At 47.2% G+C, this 27967-nt stretch overlaps 1 protein-coding gene across 3 annotated transcripts in view; it reads right to left on the reverse strand.

Annotated features, from left to right (window-relative positions):
* The window catches only part of LOC137323914 (ankyrin repeat and SOCS box protein 18-like), a 44161-nt gene extending 19925 nt beyond the window's left edge, over positions 1–24236 (reverse strand). Inside the window, exon 1 of one of the 3 annotated variants that reach the window (XM_067987998.1) lies at positions 24080–24236. In XM_067987998.1, coding sequence (XP_067844099.1) covers positions 24080–24110 — 31 coding nt within the window. In that variant the 5' untranslated portion in view covers positions 24111–24236. Of the gene's footprint in view, positions 1–9644; positions 9919–24055 lie in introns of those variants that run through there. The other 2 variants (XM_067987996.1, XM_067987995.1) reach the window with 2 other exon arrangements.
* Positions 24237–27967: the final 3731 nt, after the last annotated feature.

Raw genomic sequence — 27967 nt, forward strand, 5'->3', positions numbered from 1 at the left:
GGATCAGGAGTAGGCCATGGGCTTCGGCCTGCTGAGTTGCTGATCTTAGCCTGGCCACGGTAGGGCTGAACGGAATTGGCCAGGGCAGGCCCGTCCTCATGGAAACTTGGGTTTCATAAGCCAGTAAAGTGTCGGAGGGAAGGAAAGAAAGACCTTCCATTTATATTGTCTTTCACGACCTCAGGATATCCCAAAGTGCTTTTCAGCCAATGAAGTACTTTTGAAGTGTAGTCACTGTTGTAATATAGGAAACGCGGCAGCCAATTTACATCAATTAATCCTCCTGATAAAATGGGATAATCACACAATGGAGATGAACTAGAGACTGAGCCCAGTGGTGTACACTATAGGATTGTAACACAGCCCTGGACATAATTGAGAATAAATGTAGGTTGGTTAGATTAAGGATCTGATTTTGAGTGCCACCTCTTCATTTTCCCATTTGCAGCTGATCTGCATTTCAGCTTTCCCTAATCCCTGAGCTTTGGTTGTGCTTTTACTTTACTGTTAATTCCATTCCACTTCTGCGGAACCAATGTGCTGCGTGCTCCCTCTACAGTATTCGGATGGAACTTCGAAACCATTCAGTCATTGTCTGGAATCAGCATTGGCACTTTGCTGGTCCCCTCACAGTGTTCTTAAACCCCGGGAATGCTCAGCCAGAATACTGACAGTGAATACTGTTTCGTGTTTTAATTGTATAGTTAGTGTACATCTGTACAAAGATACAGCGAGAAAACCTGCAAACACTGGAAAGCTGAAATGAAAACAGAAAATACTTGAAAACACAGCAGGTCTGAAAAGAGAACACATGGGTTTCCATTTGGACCAAAGGACCTGGATCTGACTTTAATCTGTTTTTTCAGATGCTGAGGATTTTGCTGAGTACAGCATTTAATGTTTTGATTTCTGTATATAAACCATCTGCTGGTTCGAGTGATGTGTCATTCTGAATGTAAACTGTTTGAAAACCCTTTCGTTCTGTTATAGGGCTGTATTGCAGTTTTAAACATTTCAAATTGTCATTGTTAAAAATCAGTGATATGGGTGGGGTGGGGGAATGGTTGAATGGATGAAAGGATGAGGGGACTGGGATTTTTAACTTGCCAGAGAGAGTTTCAGTTTTGCTTCATTACACACTAAAGATATGCACATACCTCTTTAAATATTAAGATCCTGTTTCAGTGGTTAAAATGGAATTTGTTAGGACGGAAGGGGAATCGGCCTTTTTCTAAACTATACTTTAATGAAAATGGAGCTTACCTAGACTCCTTAGCAAAAGTGAAATGGTTCTATAATTACTCAGTTGTAGGGCGGTTTCACTCTTGTTGAACAGTTCAGGCGAGCTCCACTTTTATCTATCTAGTCAATGACTGGAATATAATTGAACCTGTCTAGAGGTGTGTTTTTTTTTAATGTGACGGTGTAACCAGGGACAAATGTCCTGGCCAATATTTATCCCTCAACCAACATCATTAAAACAGATTATCTGGTCATTATCACATTGCTGTTTGTGGGATCTTGCTGTGTGCAAAATTGCCTGCCACGTTTCCCACATTACAACAGTGACTACACTTCAAAAGTACTTCATTGGCTGTAAAGTGCTTTGGAACATCCTGAGGTTGTGAAAGTAGGTCTTTTTGTCTTTTCATTCATTTCTGTTGATGTGAATGAGGTTTGAGTGTTCTAGTAATGCATCGCTGGTTTGTAACACATGAGTATTTCATTGGCTGTAAAGAGCTTTGTGACATCCTGAGGTCATGAAAGGCGCTATATAAATTCAAGTCTTTCAAGTCTTTTTCCACTGGACTTTGGACTATGTTGAGTACAGAAAAGAGGATATCTTTCCTTGCCCTGCCAAACAGCTCGACAGTATTTCATTGCTGGGTAGATATAGCAGTAAATTCAGTGATCTCACACTCCCAGCAGGAGCAGAGCTTGAATTGGGCTACAACACTGAAACGCTAATTCTCCAACCTGTGCTTCCTATGGATGTGCTCCCCTCTGACAGCCCAGGGTTGTTGAAGATATCCTATAGGTTTTGAGAAGAGTGAGATTGCTGACAAGAAGATAGCCTCGGCTTTTTTGATGCTCTGTTCCTTGCTGTTCCTTTCCCAGCCATCTTCAACACTTCTCCAGAGCATAAGATCAGATATAATTTACTAAACCAGGGAACAAGTGTTTGTAACTGAAGAAAGAATGGCGACATCTTAGTTAAACATTCTCAAAGGTTATTTACTTGGGGCAATATTTACATCTTTTTCTCCAGTTGATCCTAACTTTAGTTGTCATTATAATGGAAGCACTACTGATTTAATAGCATCTGATTTTGTTTGGTACAAATGCAATACTGGAAGCTTTAGAAAAATTGCCAGTCACAGTGCATCTCCAAACCCATTTCACACTTTTCAAGTATCTAATGAGCCACTTAACTGGAAGAGAAGATAGCAATGTGGTTGATCCAGTTATGTAATGAGCATACTGTACCATGTTCACATTGCTGGAATCAGATCCCTTCCTATTGAGCTGTGCCATAGGATTATTGGTAGGTGCATGAATGGCAGTCAATAATACCTGTACCTTAAGGGGGTTAACAATGTCGTCAAGCTCTAGCTGTCTCTGCTTCTGCTGATCACTGCTGAAGTATATGTACCTGTGTACATGGTAAAATAGGGCTTCAATTATGTCCTTGATGCAGCAGTGAATGGCATAGTGACTGACTGGTTATTACAGCCTATGGCTTTTCCCACCTTCCACCCTCCAAAACTTGAGCTCATCCAAAACTCTGCAGCCCATTTCCTAACTTGCACCAAGTTCCATTCACCCATCACCTCTGTGCATGCTGACCTACATTGGCAACTGGTCTGGGAACGCCTCGATTTTAAAATTCTCATCATTGTTTTTAAATGCCTCCATGGCCTCGCCACTCCCTATCTCTGTAACCTCCTCCAGCCCTACAACCCTTCAAGATCCTCCAAGTTTGGTCTTTTGTGCATCCCCGATTTCCTTCGCCCCACCATTGGTAGCCGTGCCTTCAGCTGCCTAGGCCCTAAGCTCTGGAATTCCCGCCCTCTGCCCCTCTCTCCTCCTTTAAGATGCTCCTTAAAACTTACCTCTTTGACCAAGCTGTTGGTCACCTGTCCTAATATCTCCTTCTGTGCCTCGGTGTCAAATTTTGTTTGATAATCGCTCCAGTGAAGTGCCTTGGGATGTTTTACGATCGTAAAGGTGCTATATAAATGCAAGTTGTTGTTGTGGGTCTTTACATATTTGGGACTGACTGATTAGTGTAAAAAATAAAAGTATATTGATGTATAACTATGCACTGTTAATAATTAATGAAGAAAAAGTAGTACTGGAGTGATTCCACACCGTGAGAGGATATTTCCTCCATGACTCTTTATTTCTTTATTTATTCAACATCTCGTAACATTGATCCCTGATTTTGGGTTTTCTAGGGTCAAGTGTCCCTCGTGTCTTTATCCGAGAAGAGAAAGCTAGATCAAGAGTGCTGTGTGTTTCAGGAGAAATGGAGAATTTTGTATTTCTTTGTGGACATGAATGTAAAGCCCAAGGGTCTGATTTGTTAACAATAGGTAAGGACCTGATAAAGTGCCATTTAATAGGCTTGTCATCAAGATTGAAGCCCATGGAATAAAGGGAGCAGTAACAACATGGATACAGAATTGGCTAAGTAACAGGAAACAGAGAGTAGTGGTGAACAGTTGTTTTTCGGACTGGAGGGAGGTGTACAGTGGTGTTCCCCAGGGGCCGGTACTAGGACCACTGGTTTTCTTGATATATATTAATGACTTGGACTTGGGTGTACAGGGCACAATTTCAAAATTTGCAGATGACACAAAACTTGGAAGTGTAGTGAACAGTGAGGAGGATAGTGATAGACTTCAAGAGGATATAGACAGGCTGGTGGTATGGGCGGACACGTGGCAGATGAAATTTAATACAGAAAAATGCGAGGTGATACATTTCGGTAGGAAGAATGAGGAGAGGCAATATAAACCAGAGGGCACAATTCTAAAAGGGATACAGGAACAGAGAGATCTGGTGGGTATATGTACATAAATCATTGAAGGTGGTAGGGCAGGTTGAGAAAGTAGTTAAAAAAGCATACGGGATCATAGGCTTTATAAACAGAGGCATAGAGTACAAAAGCAAGGAAGTCATGATGAACCTTTATAAAACACTGGTTCGGCCACAACTGGAGTATTGTGTCCAATTCTGGGCACCGCACTTTAGGAAAGATGTGAAGGCCTTAGAGACGGTGCAGAAAAGATTTACTTGAATTATTCTAGGGATGAGGGACTTTAGTTACGTGGATAGACTGGAGAAGCTGGGGTTGTTCTCAGAACAGAGAAGGTTGAGAGGAGATTTGATAGAGGTATTCAAAATCATGAAGGGTCTGGACAGAATAGATAGAGAGAAACTGTTCCCATTGGCGGAAAGGTCAAGAACCAGAGGGCATAGATTTAAGGTGATTGGCAAAAGAACCAAAGGTGACATGAGGAAAAACTTTTTTACACAGCGAGTGGTTAGGATCTGGAATACACTGTCGGGTGGAGGCAGATTCAATCGTGGCCTTCAAAAGGGAATTGGATAAGTACTTGAAAGGAAAAAATTTGCAGGTCTATGGGGATAGGGCAGGGGAGTGGGACTAGCTGGATTGTTCTTTCATAAAGCCAGCACGGACTCGATGGGCCAAATGGTCTCCTTCTGTGCTGTGATTCTATGATTCTATGCAACAATACATTACATGGAATTTACAGCACAGAAACAGGCCATTCAGCCCAACTGGTCTATGCCGGTGTTTATGCTCCACATGAGCCTCCTCCCACCCCTCTTTATCTGACCCTGTTAGCATATCGAGCGACCTGCGCTGCTGAGATCGGCCCTATTTCTAGCCCATCTTCTCCACGTCAAAGACACTATGAAGCAAACCATGGTGAGAAACACGATAAGTGCACCGGAGAGTTACTGATGTTCCGTCACCAACCACCCGCCCTCCCCCGTACTCCAGCCTGTCTGCTTAAGCACCTCCCACTCTCCTGTGCCCCCTCCCTCTGCCAGGTGCTCCCCACATTCAAACATCTAGAGCGCTAAATTGAGCCGTCTCGCACCCGTTGTTTCGGCGCTATGCGGCCTCCCGGAGATCGGAGATGGCGTCTTAGCTGCGCACGCACGTTTCCAGCATGACGTGCGCCGGATGCCATCTTTGTATTAGCACATGCGCAAATACCGAAGGCCGGCAACATGTAAAGTAGGGAGAAAATGACGATAATCAGTGCGCAACGCTGATTTAAAGCGATAGATACCATTTTGGACCTTAACGGTCAACTCAAGGCACAGTCTTAACCATGCACACCTGAACGTGTCTTAGAGTGCCTGGAGGACTCCCCGCCGGCGCTATTTAAAGGGCCCATGAAGGTGTTGCAGGTTAGTTGCTGGATTATTGCTCCTGGCTCCTGGTGGAGTAGGAAGTGTTTTTTGAAGCTCCCTATTCTTACTGAGAGTTGCTACAGTACATTTGAGAGTGGTTTGGCAGGTACTGCCTTACGGTTCCGAAAGTTACAACCATGGTTGAGCAACATTCCTGGCAACCATGTGTGGTCTGCTAGGGCTGTCGCTGGGCATTGAGCACGACTGGGAGCAGGCAAAGAGGCCACGCGTTGAAGGTCAAGCTGCGAGGAGAGGGAGGAGGAGGAGGTGCAGGGCACTGAGCAGGAGGCCCTTCCCAATGAGAGCCTCTGGAACCAATTCTCTTTCCTCAACATGAGCGAGGAGGATTGTATCCGATGCCTGAGGTTCACCAAGGAAGCCGTGACCGGGATCTGTTAACTGCTGCGGGCACAACTGCAGCCTCAGAGCAGGGCGAGGACAGCATTGCCTGTGGCTGTGAAGGTCACCATGGTGCTGAATTTCTACGGCTCAGGATTATTTCAGGCCTCTGCTGGTGACATGTGCAACAACTCGCAGCGTGCAGTGCACTGCTGCATAAGGGAGGTCACAGACACACTGTACCACATGACGAACAGGTTCATCACCTTCCCTCTCCACAGAGACAAGCAGAATGAGCGAGCACGGGGGCTCGCTGCATTGCTGGCTTCCCCATGGTGCAGGGTGCCATTGATTGCACGCACATGGCCCTGCGTGCCCTGCATATCAACTCGGCCGTCATCGTCAGCCGAAAGGGCTTCCACTCCCTCAACATGCAGCTAATGTGCGACCACACGCATCAACTCATGGAGATCGATGCCCGCTACCTTGGGAGCAGTCACGATGCCTTCGTCATGCGGCAGTCCAACGTGCCAGCTATCTTTCACCCGGCTCGGTAAGTCAAAGGCTGGCTACTGGGCGACAAGGGCTATCCCCTCACGCCATGGCTCATGACACCGGTCAGGAACCCACGCACATGTGCACAGCAGGCCTATAATGAGAACCATGCTGCCACATGTAACGTCATGGAGCACACCATAGGCCTCCTCAAACAACACTTCCACTGCCTGGACCATTCTGGAGAAGCCCTCCAGTGGAGGAGGAGGAGGAAGAGGCTGAGGAGGAGGAGGAGGTGGAGGAAGAGGCTGAGGGGAAGGGGGAGGAGGAGCCGGAGGAGGAAGTGGAGGAAGACACAAGGGTACACCAGGAACCACATGCCTTGTCTGCAAGGGCTCTGCGTGCTCGCCTGATCCGTGCCCACTATCAATAATGTCAAATACATCCCCGAGCTCACCTACAGTCCTACAATCCCCACCTGTACGTTCCCACATGACCATCAAATCACCCTCCATCTGATTACACATTTGTTTCCCTCTCAGCTCATCGCACAAATAAAAACCACCACCAAACGCAAATTCAAAGTCACATTTATCAATTAACAAATAAATTTATGGAAACAGAACAGAACTATTCACCCATGTGCATTCCCTTAGTGCCTGTTGATCAAGTGCCTTTACTTATCCTAGTGCTCCTACGAGGTGAATCCCCGGTGGCTGGAGTATGGGTGGTGGAAGGCTGCTGGTCTTCAATTGAGGAACGTGCAGATGGCCTTGGAGGACGACCTCGAGTAGCTCTGGGCCTGGAGGGCCTGGCTTCAGACTGCACCACCGCTGCATGGGCTGGCTGATAGGCAACAACAAGGGCATTGGCGGAATGGTTGGGGTGGGAGCAGGAAGGCTGTCATCCTGAGAGAGGACAGCAGGTCTGACTGCCATGGCGCCATTGCCACTCTCCCGGGGCGGCACCTCAGCAATCCCAGTGATCAGCTGGAGAACGGATTGCTGGAGTGCTGTGATGCCCTGGAAGCCCCGTTCCACAGTGGTCCCCAGAGCCACAATAGCAGCAGTCTGAGCTTCCATTGCAGCAGTCTGAGCAGCCCCCATAGCTTATAGACCTTTGATGACATCGGTTTGTGCTGCAATGGAAGCAGCGACATCGGTCATCAGATATTGTATCATGGTGGGTTCCACAGGTGTGTTGATGGAGGTGACCACCCGTTCCATGTTGGAGAGGATGGGCTCCAAGCTCTGCACAAAGCCCAGGCCAAGTTGGAGCTGGACTCCTCCATGCCCCTTCTCATTGTGCGCAGGCTTTCCAGTGCCCCAAGCATTTGGTGGTGTACGCCCATCAGCCGTCTTCTGTAGCCTGGCCCATCAAAGTCCTCATCTGACTTCTCTACTCAGAACTAGTGAGTGACCTCGCCCTCCGGCGAGCTGGCACCTGTGGAATCCGTTCCCTCCGCCCCGACTCCTGTACACTTGTGCTAGGTGTCTCACCATGTGCAGATCCCTTCTCTAACCTAACCTCTAAAGGAAATGCAGTGTCAGTCTCTGAGCTGGTGGAGCAAGTGTCAGATCGAGTGACGGTGTGGCTTCAGTGTCCAACTCCTCCTCCTCCTCCTCCTCCCCGGACGGTGCCGTCACGTGTTCTTAGGTATCTGCAATGACAAAGGGAAACAGGTTGAGTTGTGGAGTGGGGAGAGGGGCAAGTAAGACGTGTGTGCTGGCAGCATGTGCAGCACGTGAGTCAGAAAAGATTATGGGAGGAGGGAGATGTGGGAAAGGAGAAGGAGCATTAAATATGCAGAGACCCCCTTCATCAGGACCTCCAGCGTGGCATGTTGTCACAGCTGCAGCGACGGCCTGCCCAATGATCTGAAGCACTGTCTCCTCTAGGGGGGTGAGGATGTGTAGGCGTGTCCGTCCACCCTTAGGTCCCTCCTGCTGCCGGCTGTTATGCGCCACCTTCTCCTGCAAGACAGAGGACAGTGTGTGTCAGTGAGTATCCTGCAAGGTGTGTGGGTGATGTGCCTGTTGTGGTCGAATAGCTGCCAGTGTGTGTGACCTCTGAGTGGTGGTTGTGTGGCCTGTAAGTGTGGTACGATGTGCGGGTGAAATGCAGCATTGCGTATGGATGGGCAGTGTTTGTTGGTGGGTGGGTGATGGAGTGTGATGCGTGGAGCAGTGGTGCAGTTGGTAGAATGTGCCACTTGACACTTGCATTCGCTCACCTTGACCACTCGTGTCAAATCATTGAACTTCTTTCGGCACTGCACCCACGTGCATGGTACCATGCTCCTGGCATTGACTTCCTGGGCCACAGCCTGCCAATGCCTGCGGAGCTGCAGTCTGGAAGGTCTCCTGCCACCCTGCAGGTACATGTTGGCCCTCCTTTCGTCCACCCTCTCCACTGGAGGGCCTCCAGTGCATCATCCGAGAAGCATGGGGCCCTCTCTCGCACCGGTCCTGCCATCCTTCAAGCCATCTTTCCCTCCTCCTAGTGGACTGTGCACCTGCACCTTTAAGAGATGCAGACTGCCAATGACATGCATTGAGAATGCCCCATTTCTGGCCTCCTCATTCTCCGTTCAGCCTCTCAGCAACGCGGGTAGTGCTGGGTGCTGGGTCATGGTAAGTAGCAGGCAGCTCGAAATCCATGTGCTGCCTGCGTTGGGGCCGTCGGGCGCGGGGTAATAGGCCGAAAATGGGCCTTATCGAATTTTTTCCCCTTGGTATTTTCAAAGAGATATATTTTAAGAAAACCTACAGCTCAGCTGATAACTACACTTTGCAGTGGGGAAACTGTGTCAGGAGGGTCCCATGTTTTATCTCTGATCTGGGTGCTGAGTTAGTCAATCACAGCTGGGGTGGCACTAGAGATGTGAAAATTGTCCTTAGCTCCCCTTGGTTGGGGAGAGGAACATTAGCCAGAATCTATGCTCACTATCAGGTTGCAGCAATCTCTGCACGTGGGCATCAGGCGGGCACAGGACTGGGCTCAGAGTTGACCGTTCCCATGGTTGCATAGCTGTCTCGGCTCGCACTTGGGCCAGGTGGTGGAGGACCACCTGAACCCATAGAACCTATAGTACCAGCGTCAATCAGTGCCTTCAGGCAAGCTGGGGACAACATCGAGAGAGACGACGGAGCAGATTTTCCACTTGTCTCTGGGCATGAAACTGGCGTTGCTGATCGCCCACTCGATTTTCAATGGGCGGATTCTACAACGAGCGGCCAATCCACAACGCCAATTTTACACCCGGGCGGCAAGTCGAAAACCTAATCCCCCTCCCCCCGTGTTGTGTATTTAACATCGAGCGCTACCAAACCAAGAGGGCTACGCCCAGCGGGTACCTGAGATCCCCAGTGCCACCGGTTTCGCCTGCCACTCCATCTCGTTGTGGTGGATTTCGAACAGCAGGTCGACATCTTCGCAGTGCTCACTGACCAAGACCTTGAGGAGTGCCAGGTCTCCATTCACCAGCGCATGGTGCAGGGTCTCTGGACCTCGGCGCTTCGTGGCACGAGAGGGCATGGTGGGCTGCTTCTGCTCGAAGTCCAGGAATATCTGCGACCGGTGTGCCGTGTCTCTGTCCATTGCCTGGAGGGCTCTGTGTCTGGAGTTTATTTGAGCCCTCACTGCCTTGTCACCATTATATACACAAGGACACAGACTATTGTTGTGCTATAAATATCCCCATGTTGAGACGTTGAGCTCACCGTCCATTGTGCCTCTATAAATACCCATTATTGGCAGGGTTGGTGATGGTGCATGACATGTTTCATTCCCTGATATACGACGGTCAAGTGGATTTTACTGAAAGCTACTAGAATATTCTATCTGCTGTGTGCTCATATGTTGGCAGCTGCTCTGTTCCAATACTTTGATGAGGTAATTGGTCACAATTTGTCTGTTGTGGGGGGATCGGTCTTACATCTGTCCGGCGATACTTATCTTCAGACCACTGATCACAAGAACATAAGAAATAGGAGCTGGAGTAGGCCATACGGCCCCTCGAGTCTGCTCCACCATTCAATCAGATCATGGCTGACCTTCGACCTCAATTCCACTTTCCTGCCCGATCCCCATATCCCTTGATTCCCTTAGTGTCCAAAAATCCATCGATCTCAGTCTTGAATATATTCAATGACTGAGCATTCACAGCCCTCTGGGGTAGAGAATTCCAAAGATTCACAACCCTCTGAGTGAAGAAATTCCTCCTCATCTCAGTCTTAAATGGCCGACCCCTTATCTTGAGACTATGACCCCTAGTTCTAGATGCTCCAGCCAGGGGAAACAGCCTCTCAGCATCTACCCTGTCTAGCCCTCTAAGAATTTTCATACGTTTCAATGAGATGATCGCTGTCTAGTGAGTTTCTACTGGATAAAGCACGTGTGTGGATGTTGGCTGAGGACACGGTCAGACTGGGTTATAATGTCGCCGCCCCACCACCCTCCCCAGTGAATAGTCATTCATCATCCAGGCATGCATGTAAAGAACAGCCACTCAAGATACAGTACCGTTATACAGTGCTGGGATACAGTACCGTTATACAGTGCAGGGATACAGTACCGTTATACAGTGCTGGGATACAGTACCGTTATACAGTGCAGGGATACAGTACCGTTATACAGTGCAGGGATACAGTACCGTTATACAGTGCAGGGATACAGTACCGTTATACAGTGCAGGGATACAGTACCGTTATACAGTGCTGGGATACAGTACCGTTATACAGTGCAGGGATACAGTACCGTTATACAGTGCTGGGATACAGTACCGTTATACAGTGCTGGGATACAGTACCGTTATACAGTGCAGGGATACAGTACCGTTATACAGTGCTGGGATACAGTGCCGTTATACAGTGCTGGGATACAGTACCGTTATACAGTGCTGGGATACAGTGCCGTTATACAGTGCTGGGATACAGTACCATTATACAGTGCAGGGATACAGTGTCGTTATACAGTGCTGGGATACAGTACCATTATACAGTGCAGGGATACAGTGTCGTTCTACAGTGCTGGGATACAGTACAGGGTACAGTACCATTATACAGTGCCGGGATACAGTACCGTTATACAGTGCCGGGATACAGTACTGGGTACAGTACCATTATACAGTGCCGGGATACAGTACTGGGTACAGTACCATTATACAGTGCCGGGATACAGTACTGGGTCCAGTACCGTTATACAGTGCTGGGATACAGTGCCGGGTACAGTACCATTATACAGTGCTTGGATAGAGTACCGGGTACACTACTGGGTACAGTACCATTATACAGTGCTGGGATACAGTACCGAGTACAGTACCATTATACAGTGTTGGGATACAGTGCCAGGTACAATACTATTATACAGTGCTGGGATACAGTACCGGGTACAGTACTATTATACAGTGCTGGGATACAGTACCGGGTACAGTACCATTATACAGTGTTGGGATACAGTGCCAGGATACAGTACTGGGTACAGCACCATTATACAGTGCTGGGATACAGTACTGGGTACAGCACCATTATACAGTGCTGGGATACAGTACTGGGTACACTACTGCGTACAGTACCATTATACAGTGTTGGGATACAGTACTGGGTACACTACTGGGTACAGTACCATTATACAGTGTTGGGATACAGTACTGGGTACACTACCGGGTACAGTACCATTATACAGTGTTGGGATACAGTGCCAGGATACAGTACCAGGTACAGTACTGGGTACAGTACCATTATACAGTGCCGGGATACAGTACCGGGTACAGTACTATTATACACTGCTGGGATACAGTACTGGGTACAGTACCATTATACAGTACCGGATACAGTACTGGGTACAGTACCATTATACAGTACCGGATACAGTACTATTATACAGTGCCAGGATACAGTACCGGATACAGTACTATTATACAGTGCCAGGTTACAGTACCGGATACAGTACTATTATACAGTGCCGGGATACAGTACTGGGTACAGTACCATTATACAGTGCCGGGATACAGTACCGGATACAGTACCATTATACAGTGCCGGGATACAGTACTGGGTACAGTACCGGATACAGTACTATTATACAGTGCCGGGATACAGTACCGGATACAGTACTATTATACAGTGTTGGGATACAGTGCCAGGATACAGTACTGGGTACAGCACCATTATACAGTGCTGGGATACAGTACCGGATACAGTACTATTATACAGTGCCGGGATACAGTACTGGGTACAGTACTATTATGCAGTGCCGGGATATAATGCCGGGATACAGTACCGGGTACAGTACCATTATAGAGTGCTGGGATACAGTGCCGGGATACAGTGCTGTGATACAGTACCGGGATACTGTACCATTATACATGCCGGGTACAGTACCTGAGTACAGTACAGGGATACAGTACTGTTATAGAGTGCTGGGATACAGTGCCAGGATATAGTGCCATTATACAGTGCCAGGATACAGTACCGGGATACAGTGCCGTTATACAGTGCCATGTTACAGTACCGGGATACAGTGCCGGGTACAATGCCGGGATACAGTGCCGATATACAGTGCCGGGATGCAGTACTGGGATACAGTGCCGGGATACAGTACCGTTATAGAGTGCTCGGATACAGTGCCGGGATACAGTAACTGAATACAGTATCGGGATACAGTACCTAGATACAATATCGGGATACAGTACTGGGATACAGTACCTTGCTACAGTACCGGGATACAGTACCGGGATACAGTACCTAGAAACATGACCAGGATACAGTACCTAGATACAGTATCGGGATACAGTAATGGGATACAGTACCTAGAAACATGACCAGGATACAGTACCTAGATACAGTAATGGGATACAGTAATGGGATACAGTACCGGGATACAGTACCTTGATACAGTACCGGGATACAGTAATGGGATACAGTACTGGGATACAGTATCGGGATACAGTACCTAGATACAGTATCGGGATACAGTAATGGGATACAGTATCGGGATACAGTACCTAGATACAGTATCGGGATACAGTAATGGGATACAGTACTGGGATACAGTATCGGGATACAGTACCTTGATACAGTACCGGGATACAGTATCGGGATACAGTAATGGGATACAGTACCGGGATACAGTACCTAGATACAGTATCGGGATACAGTAATGGGATACAGTACTGGGATACAGTATCGGGATACAGTACCTTGATACAGTACCGGGATGCAGTAATGGGATACAGTACTGGGATACAGTATCGGGATACAGTACCTAGATACAGTATCGGGCTACAGTAATGGGATACAGTATCGGGATACAGTACCTAGATACAGTATCGGGATACAGTAATGGGATACAGTATCGGCATACAGTACCTTGATACAGTATCGGGATACAGTAATGGGATACAGTAATGGGATACAGTACCGGGATACAGTACCTAGATACAGTATCGGGATACAGTATCGGGATACAGTACTGGGATACAGTATCGGGATACAGTACCTAGATACAGTATCGGGATACAGTAATGGGATACAGTACTGGGATACAGTGCCGGGATACAGTACCTTGATACAGTATCGGGATACAGTACATAGATACAGTATCGGGATACAGTAATGGGATACAGTATCGGGATACAGTAATGGGATACAGTAATGGGATACAGTATCTTGATACAGTAACTTGATACAGTATCGGGATACAGTAATGGGATACAGTATCGGGATACAGTAATGGGATACAGTATCGGGATACAGTAATGGGATACAGTATCGGGATACAGTACCTTCATACAGTATCGGGATACAGTATCGGGATACAGTACCTTCATACAGTATTGGGATACAGTATTGGGATACAGTAATGGGATACAGTACCTTCATACAGTATCGGGATACAGTATCGGGATACAGTACCTTCATACAGTATCGGGTTACAGTAATGGGATACAGTATCGGGATACAGTACCTTCATACAGTATCGGGATACAGTAATGGGATACAGTACCTTCATACAGTATCGGGATACAGTAATGGGATACAGTATTGGGATACAGTAATGGGATACAGTAATGGGATACAGTAATGGGATACAGTACCTTGATACAGTATCGGGATACAGTAATGGGATACAGTATTGGGATACAGTAATGGGATACAGTATCGGGATACAGTAATGGGATACAGTACCGGGATACAGTACCTTGATACAGTATCGGGATGCAGTACTGGGATACAGTAATGGGATACAGTACCGGGATACAGTACCTTGATACAGTAATGGGATACAGTATTGGGATACAGTAATGGGATACAGTATTGGGATACAGTAATGGGATACAGTACCGGGATACAGTAATGGGATACAGTATCGGGATGCAGTAATGGGATACAGTATCGGGATACAGTAATGGGATACAGTACCGGGATACAGTAATGGGATACAGTAATGGGATACAGTACCTTGATACAGTACTGGGATACAGTAATGGGATACAGTATTGGGATGCAGTAATGGGATACAGTATCGGGATACAGTAATGGGATACAGTACCGGGATACAGTACCTTGATACAGTATCGGGATACAGTACGTTGATACAGTATCGGGATACAGTATCTTGATACAGTATCGGGATACAGTAATGGGATACAGTACCTTGATACAGTATCGGGATACAATACCTGGATATGGTTCCAGGACATGGCTGCAATGCCGTAAGAAATTCAATGATCTAACCAGGGCTGTTAAGGTAAGGATACTGCTATCTTACTCTCTGCTCTCGGCTACACCACATGTATCCTTATTAATTATAACACTCACAGCACTCACAATAACCCCCTCCCCCGCTTCACTTCACTCTCCTACAATCACTGCACCTCCTTCTCCTCATACTCACACACTCACCACTATTATAACCCTCACTTACCCATAACTCACATCTTGCGCACAGACTATCAACTATTCTACCAGGACAGCTACATGCTCCAAACACCTCACAAGACTCTCACTAAGACACTTCTCTCTTTCTCGTAAGAGAAGGTGGAACTCAAGAATGCAAGCTGGCACCGGAGGAGGAAGAGCCCGCCTGCACACCTGCTCCCCCATTGATCAAAGCTTGCTGGCCCTCATGGGCAGGGGGAGAGTCATGGCCATGGCGACTGGCAACGCTGGAGGGTTTCTTCACATCTTATTCTCTTTGTCTCTTCTGACTGCTCTCTCACCCCACACGTTCTGCATGATAAGTTGCAGATGCTTTACACCACCCACTTCTCTCTCTCTGCTCTCCCATCACACCACAAGCTAACCCTTGTCCCTCGCTTTCATTTCAGGCCCTGTGTTAGTGGAGATCAGCCTTCCTGAAGATGATGCACTTCTGTGGAAACACCGTTCAACTGACGACGGAGGAAGCCTCCGAAAGCTTGTGGAATTTAAAATAAATTTGTTGGACTATAACTTGGTGTTGTAAAATTGTTTACAATTGAGTTCAATAGTGCAAGGGAGCAGGACAATTAACAGAGTATACAATCTGTAACTAAGGGTGCTAGATGGGAGACTTTACTGAACCCTACTGTGTGAAGAGCTGGATTAACATCAGTAAGGGTATAGTCAGTAATACAGGATGTTGGTGGAGAGACATTAATGAGCCAGACACTGCAAGGGAGCTGGATTCATCAGTCGAGGTGTCAGCGATAGCTCAGTTGGTGACACCCTCGCCTCTGTGTTTTTTAAAATTCATTCATGGGATGTGGGCATCGCTGGCGAGGCCAGCATTTATTGCCCATCCCTAATTGCCCTTGTGAAGGTGGTGGTGAGCCGCCTTCTTGAATAGCTGCAGTCCGTGTGGTGAAGATTCTCCCACAGTGCTGTTAGGGAGGGAATTCCAGGATTTTGACCCAGGGATGATGAAGGAAAAGTGATATATTTCCAAGTCGGGACTTGGAGGGGAACGTGCAGGTGGTGTTGTTCCGATGTGCCTGCTGCCCTTGTCCTTCTAGGTGGTAGAGGTCGGGGGTTTGGGAGGTGCTGTTGAAGAAGCCTTGGCAAGTTGCTGCAGTGCATCCTGTGGATGGTACACACTGCAGCCATGGTGCGCCGGTGGTGAAGGGAGTGAATGTTTAGGGTGGTGGATGGGGTGTCAATCAAGCGGGCTGCTTTGTCCTGGATGGTGTCGAGCTTCTTGAGTGTTGTTGGAGCTGCACTCATCCAGGCAAGTGGAGAGTATTCCATCACACTCCTGACTTGTGCCTTGTAGATGGTGGAAAGGCTTTGGGGAGTCAGGAGGTGAGTCACTCACTGCAGAATACCCAGCCTCTGACCTGCTCTTGCAGCCACAGTATTTATGTGGCTGGTCCAGTTAAGTTACCATCGCCGAATCCCCCACCATCAACACCCTGGTGACCCCCAGGATGTTGATGGTGGGGGATTCGGCGATGGTAATGCTGTTGAATGTCAAGGGGAGATGGTTAGACTCTCTCTTGTTGGAGATGGTCATTGCCTGGCACTTGTCTGGCACGAATGTTACTTGCCACTTATCAGCCCAAGTCTGGATGTTGTCCAGGTCTCGCTGCATGTGGGCACGGACTGCTTCATTATCTGAGGGGTTGCAAATGGAACTGAACACTGTGCAATCATCAGCGAACATCCCTATTTCTCACCTTATGATGGAGGGAAGGTCATTGATGAAGCAGCTGAAGATGGTTGGGCCTAGGACACTGCCCTGAGGACCTCTTGCAGCAATGTCCTTGGGCTGAGATGATTGGCGTCCAACAACCACTACCATCTTCCTTTGTGCTAGGTATGACTCCAGCCACTGGAGAGTTTGCCTCCTGATTCCCATTGACTTCAATTTTACTAGAGCTCCTTGGTGCCACACTTGGTCAAATGCTGCCTTGATGTCAAGGGCAGTCATTCTCACCTCATCTTTGGAATTCAGCTCTTTTGTCCATGTTTGGACCAAGGCTGTAATGAGGTCTGGAGCTGAGAGGTCCTGGCAGAACCCAAACTGAGTATCGGTGAGCAGGTTATTGGTAAGTGCCGCTTGATAGCACTGTCGACAACACCCTCCTTCACTTTGCTGATGAATGAGAGTTGACTGATGGGGCGGTAATTGGCCGGATTGGATTTGTCCTGCTTTTTGTGGACAGGACATACCTGGGCAATTTTCCACATTGTCGGGTAGATGCCAGTGTTGTAGCTGTACTGGAACAGCTTGGATAGAGGCGTGGCTAGTTCTGGAGCACAAGTCTTCAGCACTACAGTCGGGATGTTGTCGGGGCCCATAGCCTTTGTTGTATCCAGTGCACTCAGCCATTTCTTGATATCACGTGGAGTGAATCGAATTGGCTGAAGTCTGGCTTCTGTAATGGTGGGGATATCGGGAGGAGGCCGAGATGGATCATCCACTCGGCACTTCTGGCTGAAGATTGTTGCAAACGCTTCAGCCTTGTCTTTTGCACTCACGTGCTGGACTCTGCCATCATTGAGGATGGGGATGTTTACAGAGCCTCCTCCTCCCATTAGTTGTTTGATTGTCCACCACCATTCACGACTGGATGTGGCAGGACTGCAGAGCTTTGATCTGATCCGTTGGTTGTGGAATCGCTTAGCTCTGTCTTTGGCATGTTGCTTCCGCTGTTTAGCATGCATGTAGTCCTGTGTTGTAGCTTCACCAGGTTGGCACCTCATTTTTTAGGTACGCCTGGTGCTGCTCCTGGTATGCTCTTCTACACTACTGCAGAGACTTGAGCACAAAATCTAGGCTGTCACTATGGTGCAGCACTGAGGGCCCCATCTGCCCTTTCAGATTGATGTAAAGGGTCCCATGGCACTATTCGAAGAAGAGCAGGAGAGTCCTCCTGATGTCCTGACCAATATTTATCCCTCAACCAACATCATTAAAACAGATAATCTGGTCATTATCTCATTGTTGTTTATGGGATCTTGCTGTGCGCAATTCGGCTGCTGCGTTTCCTACATTACAACAATGACTACACTTCAAAAGTACTTTATTGGCTGTCAAGCAATTTGGAATGTCCTGAGGTTGTGAAAGGTGCTACATAAATGCAAGTCTTTCTTTTAGGGATTACACAGGGCACTGTCGTGATCTCGTCAGTTTAACGGTATTAATTCTGCCAGTTCACTTGATGTCGTCAGGGTTAGCTCTTTAAACAAATTCAAAAAAGCAATCAGAAACACAATAACAACATACAAAGCGATGAAGCAGGTCCACCCCGATATCTCCTCCAGAGTCATGAGCATCACTAGTTCCTTTGTGAACGATATATTCGAGTGCATGGAAAATTGCACATGTCACTCCGCTTTTTAAGAAAGGAGAGAGAGGGAAACCGGGGAATTATAGACCAGTTAGCCTAACATCTGTTGTGGGGAAAACGCTGGAGTCTATAATTAAGGATAGGGTGACTGAACACCTCGAGAATTTTCAGTTAATCGGAGAGAGCCAGCATGGATTTGTGAATGGTAGGTCTTGCCTGACAAACCTGATTGAATTTTTTGAAGAGGTGACTAAAGTAGTGGACAGGGGAATGTCAATGGATGTTATTTATATGGACTTCCAGAAGGCATTTGATAAGGTCCCACATAAGAGACTGTTAGCTAAGTTTGAAGTCCATGGAATCGAGGGAAAAGTACGGACTTGGTTGGGAAGTTGGCTGAGCAAAAGGCGACAGAGAGTAGTGATAATGGGTCGGTACTCACATTGCCAGGATGTGACTAGTGGAGTCCCGCAGGAATCTGTCTTGGGGCCTCAATTATTCACAATATTTATTAACGAATTAGATGAAGGCATAGAGAGTCTCATATCTAAGTTTGCCGATGACACAAAGATTGGTGGCATTGTAAGCAGTGTAGATAAAAACATAAAATTACAAAGGGATATTGATAGATTAGGTGAATGGGCAAAATTGTGGCAAATGGAATTCAATGTAGACAAATGTGAGATCATCCACTTTGGATCAAAAAAGGATAGAACAGGGTACTTTCTAAATGGTAAAAAGTTAAAAACTGTGGATGTCCAAAGGGACTTAGGGGTTCAGGTACATGGATCATTGAAGTGTCATGAACAGGTGCAGAAAATAATCAATAAGGCTAATGGAATGCTGGCCTTTATATCTGGAGGACTGGAGTACAAGGGGGCAGAAGTTATACTGCAGCTATACAAAACCCTGGTTAGACCGCACCTGGAGTACTATGAGCAGTTCTGGGCACCGCACCTTCGGAAGGACATATTGGCCTTGGAGGGAGTGCAGCGTAGGTTTACTAGAATGATACCCGGACTTCAAGGGTTAAGTTACGAGGAGAGATTACACAAATTGGGGTTGTATTCTCTGGAGTTTAGAAGGTTAAGGGGTGATCTGATCAAAGTTTATAAGATATTAAGGGGAACGGATAGGGTGGATAGAGAGAAACTATTTCCGCTGGTTGGGGATTCTAGGAGTAGGGAGCACAGTCTAAAAATTAGAGCCAGACCTTTCAGGAGCGAGATTAGAAAACATTTCTACACACAAAGGGTGGTCGAAGTTTGGAACTCTCTTCCGCAAACGGCAATTGATACTAGCTCAATTGCTAAATTTAAATGTGAGATAGATAGCTTTTTGGCAACCAAAGGTATTAAGGGATATGGGCCAAAGGCAGGTAAAAGGAGCTAGATCACAGATCAGCCATGATCTTATCAATTGTAAACAATTTTACAACACCAAGTTATAGTCCAGCAATTTTATTTTAAATTCACAAGCTTTCGGAGGCTTCCTCCTTCCTCAGGTGAACGATGTGAAAACGATTCACCTGACGAAGGAGGAAGCCTCCGAAAGCTTGTGAATTTAAAATAAAATTGCTGGACTATAACTTGGTGTTGTAAAATTGTTTACAATTGTCAACCCCAGTCCATCACCGCATCTCCACATCATGATCTTATCAAATGGCGGAGCAGGCACGAGGGGCTGAATGGCCTACTCCTGTTCCTATGTTCCTATGTTCCTATGAGGCTTTCCACCTGCCCCATTACAACAAGCGCCACACCGTCTGCTCCTGGCTGATCCAGACTCCCGTGCGCCCGCAGCTGCCTGGGGTAGCTGGCCAAGCACGGCGTGTGGGAAGGGACAAAGACCAAGTACACCAGCTCCGAGTAAAACTCCGCAATGTTCTGAAATAAAACACAAAATCGCCCAGCCCCTGTACTTCTGCTGTCAGCTGTGGCTCAGTACTCTCGCCTCTGAGTCAGATAGATCATGGGTTAAAGTCCCATTCCAGAGATTTGAGCACATAAGCTAGGCAGACACCCCAGTGCAGTACTGAAGGAGTGCTACACTGTCAGAGATGCCATCTTTTGGATGAGACTTTTAACCAAGGTCCTGTCTGCCCTCTCAGGTGGAAGATCCCATGGCACTATTTCGAAGAAGAGCAGGGGAGTTCTCCCCGGTGTCCTGGCCAATATTTATCCCTCAACTGTCATTATCACATTGCTGTTTGTGGGATCTTGCTGCGATTCCTACTTTACAACAGTGACTACACTTCAAAAAAGTACTTCATTGGCTGTAAAGTGCTTTGGGAGGCCCTGAGGTTGTGAAAAGTGCTATATAAATGCAAATTCTTTCTTTCTTTCTAGAGCTGGGAATTTATACAGATGCTTTCATCTCTTTATGACCTTATTGGGTACAATCAAACTTGGAACCAGATGGTGGGTCACAAGCTCTTAGCTTGAGCTGTGCTGTCATTTGGCTCATTCAAATGCTTGTGTTTGTTTTCCATGCAAGCCATTCCCAGGTTCCTCAAATCCACTTGGCAACATGGATCCAATATATTTACAGCCCCGTGATATCAGTGTTGTAAAAGGCTGAAAATAGAACATTAAGTATGTGTGTTTTGTATACGTTTGAGTCTGCACTCCAGGCAGTTTCTGACCCAGGACTGAGAAGAAGTAGGACAAGCAGAGCACCATGGAGGGATCCTTAACGAGGATCTTTAACGAGGCTCCTTAACGGGGATCGTTATCAAGCCTTAGGGATCATTATCGAGCTGGTTGCAAATTCCTCTCTCTGCTATTTTAAAAAATTCATTCTTGGGATGTGGATGTTGTTGGCATGGCCGGCATTTATTGTACACCCCTAGTTGCCCTTGAGAAGGTGGTTGGGTCTTTTTCTTAAACTGCTGTAGTCCTTGTGGTGAAGATACTCCCACAGTGCTGTGGAGGCATAAACATGTAACAAGGAATTCCGTACAGCTAGTTAAGTGTTTCGTAGGATGATGCCACGGGCAATTTCCAGGCTCATATCTCCTTGAGACCCGTTTGCTTCTCTGGACTGGTTAGTTGCTATAGCAACAGCGGAATTCCTCACCTTCCTTTTAGTCTTCCCTTTTTCCCATTGCGCAAGCTTGTATATCATCTGATATTTTTCTTGATCTACAACAACAACCTGAGCCTTTAACGTAGTAAAACGTCCCAAGGTGCTTCACAGGAGCGTTATCAAACAAAATTTGACACCGAGCCACATAAGGAGATATTAAGACAGGCTTAGTCAAAGAGGTAGGTTTTGAGGAGTGTCTTAAAGGAGGAGAGAGAGGCGGAGAGGTTTAGGGAGGGAATTCCAGAGCTTAGGGCCTAGGCAGCTGAAGGCACAGCTGCCAATGGTGGAGCGAAGGAAATCGGGGATGCGCAAGAGGCAGAATTGGAGGAGTGCAGAGAGCTCGGAAGGTTGTAGGGCTGGAGGAGTTTACAGAGATAGGGAGGGGCGAGGCCACGGAGGGATTTAGAAACAAGGATGAGAATTTTAAAATCGCGGCTTCTCCAGTCTATCCACGTAACTAAAGTCCTGTCTGCCCTCTCAGGTGGATGTAAAAGATCCCATGGCAATATTTCGAAGAAGAGAAGGGAACTTCTCCCTGGTGTCCTGGCCAATGTTTATCCCTCAACCAAGATTACTGGATATCTGGTGGGAACTTGCTGTACACAAATTGGCTGCTGCGTTTCTTACATTAGAACAGTGACTGCAGTTCTAAAGTACTTGGCTGTGAAGCACTTTGGGACGTCCTGAGGTTGTGAAAGGTGCTATATAAATGCAAGTCTTTCTTTTTTTCTCAATCAAATGAACAGGCAAAATGTATGAAGGGAAACAAAGAGTGTTACATCGAGTTACATTGAGTCTACAGCACAGAGAAAGACCATTCGGCCCAACTGGTCTATGCCAATGTTTATGCTCCACACCAGCCCTCTCCCACTCTGCGTCATCAAACCCTATCAGCATATTTCTTTTTCCCTCGTGTGCTTATCTAGCTTGCCCTTAAATGTATCCATGCTATTTGCCTCAACTACTCCTTGTGGTAGCATGTTTCACATGCTTATCACTCTTTGGGGAAAGAAGTTTCTCCTGAATTCCCTATTGGATTTATTAGTGACTATCTTATATTTATGGCCCCTAGTTTTGGACTCCCCACAAGTGGAAATATTTTCTCTATGTCTACCCTATTAAATCCTTTCATTATTTTAAAGACCTCTCTCAGGTCACCCCTCAGCTTTCTCTTTTCTAGGGAAAAGAGCCCCAGCCTGTTCAACCTTTCCTGATCAGGATATCCTCCCAGTTCTGGTATCATCCTTGTGAATCTTTTTTGCACCTTCTCCAATGCCTCTATATCCTTTTTATAATATGGGATCAGAACTGTGCACAGTACTCCAAGTGTGGTCTAACCAAGGTTCTCTACAAGTTTAACATAACTTCTCTGCTTTTCAATTCTATCCCTCTTGAAATTAACCCCAGTGTGTAGTTTGCCTTTTTTATGGCCTTATTAACCTATGTCGCTACTTTTAGTGATTTGTGTATCTGTATCCCGAGATCCCTTTGCTTCTCTACCCCATTTAGACTCTTATTATCCAAGCAGTATGCGGCCTCTTTGCATTTTGACACATTCTTTCTTTGCATTAACCACACCCCTCAATTTGGTGCCGTCTGCAAATATTGAAATTGTATGTCCATTTCCCAAGTCCAAATCGTTTATGTAAATGGTGAACAACAGTGTTCCCAGCACCGATCCTTGGGGAATACCATTTCCCACCTTTTGCCAGTCTGAGTAACTACCTTTAACCCCAACTCTCTGTTTTCTGTTTTGTAGCCAGCTTGCTATCCATTCTGCTACTTGTCCCAACTCCACATGCTCTGACCTTAGTCATGAGTCTACTATGCGATACCTTATTGAAGGTCTTTTGAAAATCCAAATATATTACATCTACATATACAACACCACCTGCACGTTCCCCTCCAAGTCACACACCATCCCGACTTGGAAATATATCGCCGTTCGTTCATCGTCGCTGGGTCAAAATCCTGGAACTCCCTTCCTAACAGCACTGTGGGAGAACCTTCACCACACAGACTGCAGCGGTTCAAGAAGGCGGCTCACCACCACCTTCTCAAGGGCAATTAGGGATGGGCAATAAATGCCGGCCTCGCCAGCGACGCCCACATCCCATGAACGAATAAAAAAAAAACTCTATTACCCTTGTCTACTCTTTCTGTTACTTCTTCAAAGAATTCAATAAGGTTGGTCATGCATGACCTTCCCTTTTGAAATCCATCTTTTCCTGCTGAAATCCATATGTTGTCCAAATATCCCCATTGAAAATAGTAAAATCTAACTTTCTTTAGGCATGAACAAACTGTGGCAGGTCTGACCGAGCAGGACGAGAGGGTCCAGTTGTGCAGATGGACTTTTCATCCAGTCATCATTGGAGAGCTCGATGTGGCATCCACATACTTAACTTGATGCTGGAGGATGAGCCTCACCCATTCCGGATCCTTCCGTTCCAGGGCACATTTCAGATCCCGGACAAACTTCGAATTGACGGGGTGATCGGGAACAGAGTCACATACTGGTTTAATCCGGCGCATTTCTTCTCTCTCGCTCTCATCGGACATTTCACGGGATCGGGGGGTGGGGAGGAGGAGGAGGAGGCAGCGAGCTGCTCAGATTAGCTGTTGAATACCGAGGCCACTCGAGACTAGGAATGTGCAGCTCAGGTTACAGAAGCACACAACACATGGAAGCAGGAACGACAAGCTGTGCAAAGTCTTCAGTTTCCCACAGGCAAAGGTCTTTCTGTTTGAAATTGAGTCACGGAGCTTGTGGTTATTCCCACTCTAAGTCTGGTGTTTCTTTGAGGTTTTTTCTGTATAGGAGACCTGATTAATACAATTTTGATATAAGGTAGAAACCCATTGACTGGATTATATTTTTATCCCAGCAAAATTAAAGTAATTCAAAACTCTGCCAGCCATATCCTAACTCGCACCAAGTCCTGTTCACCCATCACCCCTATGCTCGCCAACGTACATTGGCTTGAAACACTTCGGTTTTAAAATTCTCATCCTTGTGTTCTCATCCATGGCCTCGCCCCTCCTTATCTCTGTTGCCTCCTCCAGCCCTACAACCCCACAAGATCTTAGCTCTCCTCCAACTCTTGCCTCTCGCACGTCCCCGATTTCCTTCGGTCCACCATTGGTGGCCATGCCTTCAGCTGCCTGGGCCCAAAATGCTGGAATTCCCTCTCTAAACATTTCCACCTCTCTACCTCGCTCTTCTCCTTTAAGGCGCTCCTTAAAACCTACTCATCTGTCCTAATCATAGAAGAATCATAGAATCATAGAAAGGTTACAGCACAGAAGGAGCCCATTCAGCCCATCGAGTCTGCACCGGCTCTCTGCAAGAGCAATCCAGCCAGTTCCACTCCCCCGCTCCCTCCCCGTAGCCCTGCAATTTTTTTCCTTTCAAGTACTTATCCAGTTCCCTTTTGAAGGCCATGATTGAATCTGCCTCCACCACCCCCTCGGGCAGTGCATTCCAGATCCTAACCACTCGCTGTGTAAAAAACCTTTTTCTCATGTGACCTTTGGTTCTTTTGCCAATCACCTTAAATCTATGCCCTCTGGTCCTTGACCCTTCCGCCAATGGGAACTGTTTCTCTCTATCTACTCTGTCTAGACCCTTCATGATTTTGAATACCTTTATCAAATCTCCTCGCAATCGTCTCTGTTCCAAGGAGAACAATCCCAGCTTCTCCAGTCTATCCACGTAACTAAAGTCCCTCATCCCTGGAATCATTCTAGTAAACCTCTTCTGCACCCTTTCAAAGGCCTTCACATCTTTCCTGAAGTGTGGTGCCCAGAACTGGACACAATTCTCTAGTTGTGGCTGAACCATTGTTTTATAAAGGTTCATCATGACTTCCTTACTTTTGTACTCTATGCCTCTATTTATAAAGCCCAGGATCCCGTATGCTTTTTTAACCACTTTCTCAACCTTCCCTGCCACCTTCAACGATTTATGCACATATACCCCCAGATCGCTCTGTTCCTGTACCCTTTTAGAGTTGTGCCCTCTGGTTTATATTGCCTCTCCTCGATCTTCCTACCGAAATGTATCACTTCGCATTTTTCTGCGTTAAATTTCATCTGCCACGTGTCCGCCCATGCCACCAGCCTGTCTACATCATCTTGAAGTCTATTACTATCCTCCTCACTGTTTACCACATTTCCGAGTTTTGTGTCATCTGCAAATTTTGAAATTGTGCCCTGTACACCCAAGTCCAAGTCATTAATATATACCAAGAAAAACAGTGGTCCTAGTACTGACCCCTGGGGAACACCACTGTACACCTCCCTCCAGTCTGAAAAACAACCGTTCACCGCTACTCTCTGTTTCCTGTCCCTTAGCCAATTCTGTATCTATGTTGCTACTGCCCCCTTTATTCCATGGCTGCAGTCTTGATGACAAGCCTACCGTGTGGCACTTTATCAAATGCCTTTTGAAAGTCCATATACACCACAACAACTGCATTGCCCTCATCTACCCTCTCTGTTACCTCATCAAAAAACTCTCTCAGGTTAGTTAAACATGATTTGCCTTTAACAAATCCATGTTGCCTTTCCCTATTCAATCCACACTTGTCCAAGTGACTGTTAATTCTGTCCTGGATTATCATTTCTAAAAGTTTCCCCACCACTTTTTTTTTATTTGTTCATGGGATGTGGGCATCGCTGGCAAGGCCAGCATTTATTGCCCATCCCTAATTGTCCTTGAGAAGGTGGTGGTGAGTCGCCTTCTTGAACTGCTGGAGTCCGTGTGGCTCATGTTGGTAGCATCATCACCTCTGATTCAGTTAAGGTTGTGGGTTTAATAGACTTGAGCACAAAATCTAGGCTGAAACTCCCAGATCAGTACTGCGGTGAGTGCTGCTCTATTAGAGGTGCCGCTTTACAGATGAGATGCTCAACTGAGGCCATGGGCTCTATTTTAGCACCCGCGATCGGGTGTGTTCCTGGCGGGGGGGCTCCGAAAATCGGGGAATCCCGGAGCGGGTCGGGAGTCCGGCTTCCGGGTTCCGTGCGCGCGCAGCCCCCGCATGTGGGACTCCCGCAGGCAATTAAAGCCGGCGGGGTGCCACTTAAGAGTATTTGCCTTGCTATTTCAGGTCGTTATCAGACCTGATTAAGGGAATATTTCAGGAGGGGTGGGATTTTAGAATCAACTAGGACGGTTTCCCGTACTGGGGGAAACATTCCCAGTTGAAATGGACGTGTTGCAGCTATCAGCCTGTGGCAGCTGCAAAGGTCCATTTGACAGGTGGGGATGGGAGACCCTTACTCATTGCAGGAGGCTACTCTGTCACTTGGGACAAAGTTTGGCCTCCACCACCCTCCTCCTGACAATCAAAGTCACCAACTTGCACACTTACCCCGGGGTCCAGAGACATGTACCTACCTTGCGGACCCCCTCAGATGTACATCTTCCGGATGGGGCCCGCCGTAGCTGCAGTCATGACCTCCTCGGAGGGCGAACAGTATCACCAGCCTCGCCGGCTGCACCGGCCACCTCTGACACGTGGAGCTCCACAACACAGTGCTGTGACACATCCACCTGCACAGCAGGAGGGAGGGCAACCGCAGAGAGAGATGCGTCGCAGGGGGCACTGCCCTCGCCACAGGGTCCACAGACTGAGGCTCAGCTTCCTGGATTTCTCTGAGCAGCAGTGCACACGGAGGCTCAGAGTTACTCGACATGGAGTTGTGGACATCTGCAGCCTCCTTCATGCCGAGCTGCTCCCGGCTGGCCCGAGCACCATCTTCTTACCTGTCGCTGTCAAAGTCACCACTGCCCTCAACAACCTCTCCTCCGCATCCTTCCAGGGTGCCACCGGGGACATCGCCGACGTCTCTCAGTCGTCTGCACAAAAGAGCCCTGCAAATACACCTACACCCACTCTGCAGTGACACAATGGGTGGCATCAGGTGTGGGTCTTCATTGTGATCCTCAGGAAAGGGCATTATTGCACAAACCAGACAAGATTCGCAAAGACGTGGCAGTAGTGGTGCCAATATAATATGTGATGTGAGTTGCTCAGAAATTAAATAGCAGTAAAAACCATGACAAACCCTCAAACACCCTTGTGCATCCCCTTCATGCTCACGACACGTTTGCCTTACGCTTCCTACTGACCATATGTGATGCATGCCCTGTGGCTGCAGCACAGGTAGTGGCAGGTTGAGTGAGGCTGACCGTGAAAGAGATGCACGAGAGGGTGAGTATGAGATAGAGCCATGAGATTGTATGAGGATTGGGTTGCGTGTTAGTGGTGGGATGAGTACTGGCGAGGTGAGTAGGTGCAGGTAAGATGA

This window comes from Heptranchias perlo, chromosome 7 (assembly GCF_035084215.1).
Source record: "Heptranchias perlo isolate sHepPer1 chromosome 7, sHepPer1.hap1, whole genome shotgun sequence".
Classification (NCBI taxonomy): Eukaryota; Metazoa; Chordata; class Chondrichthyes; order Hexanchiformes; family Hexanchidae; genus Heptranchias; species Heptranchias perlo.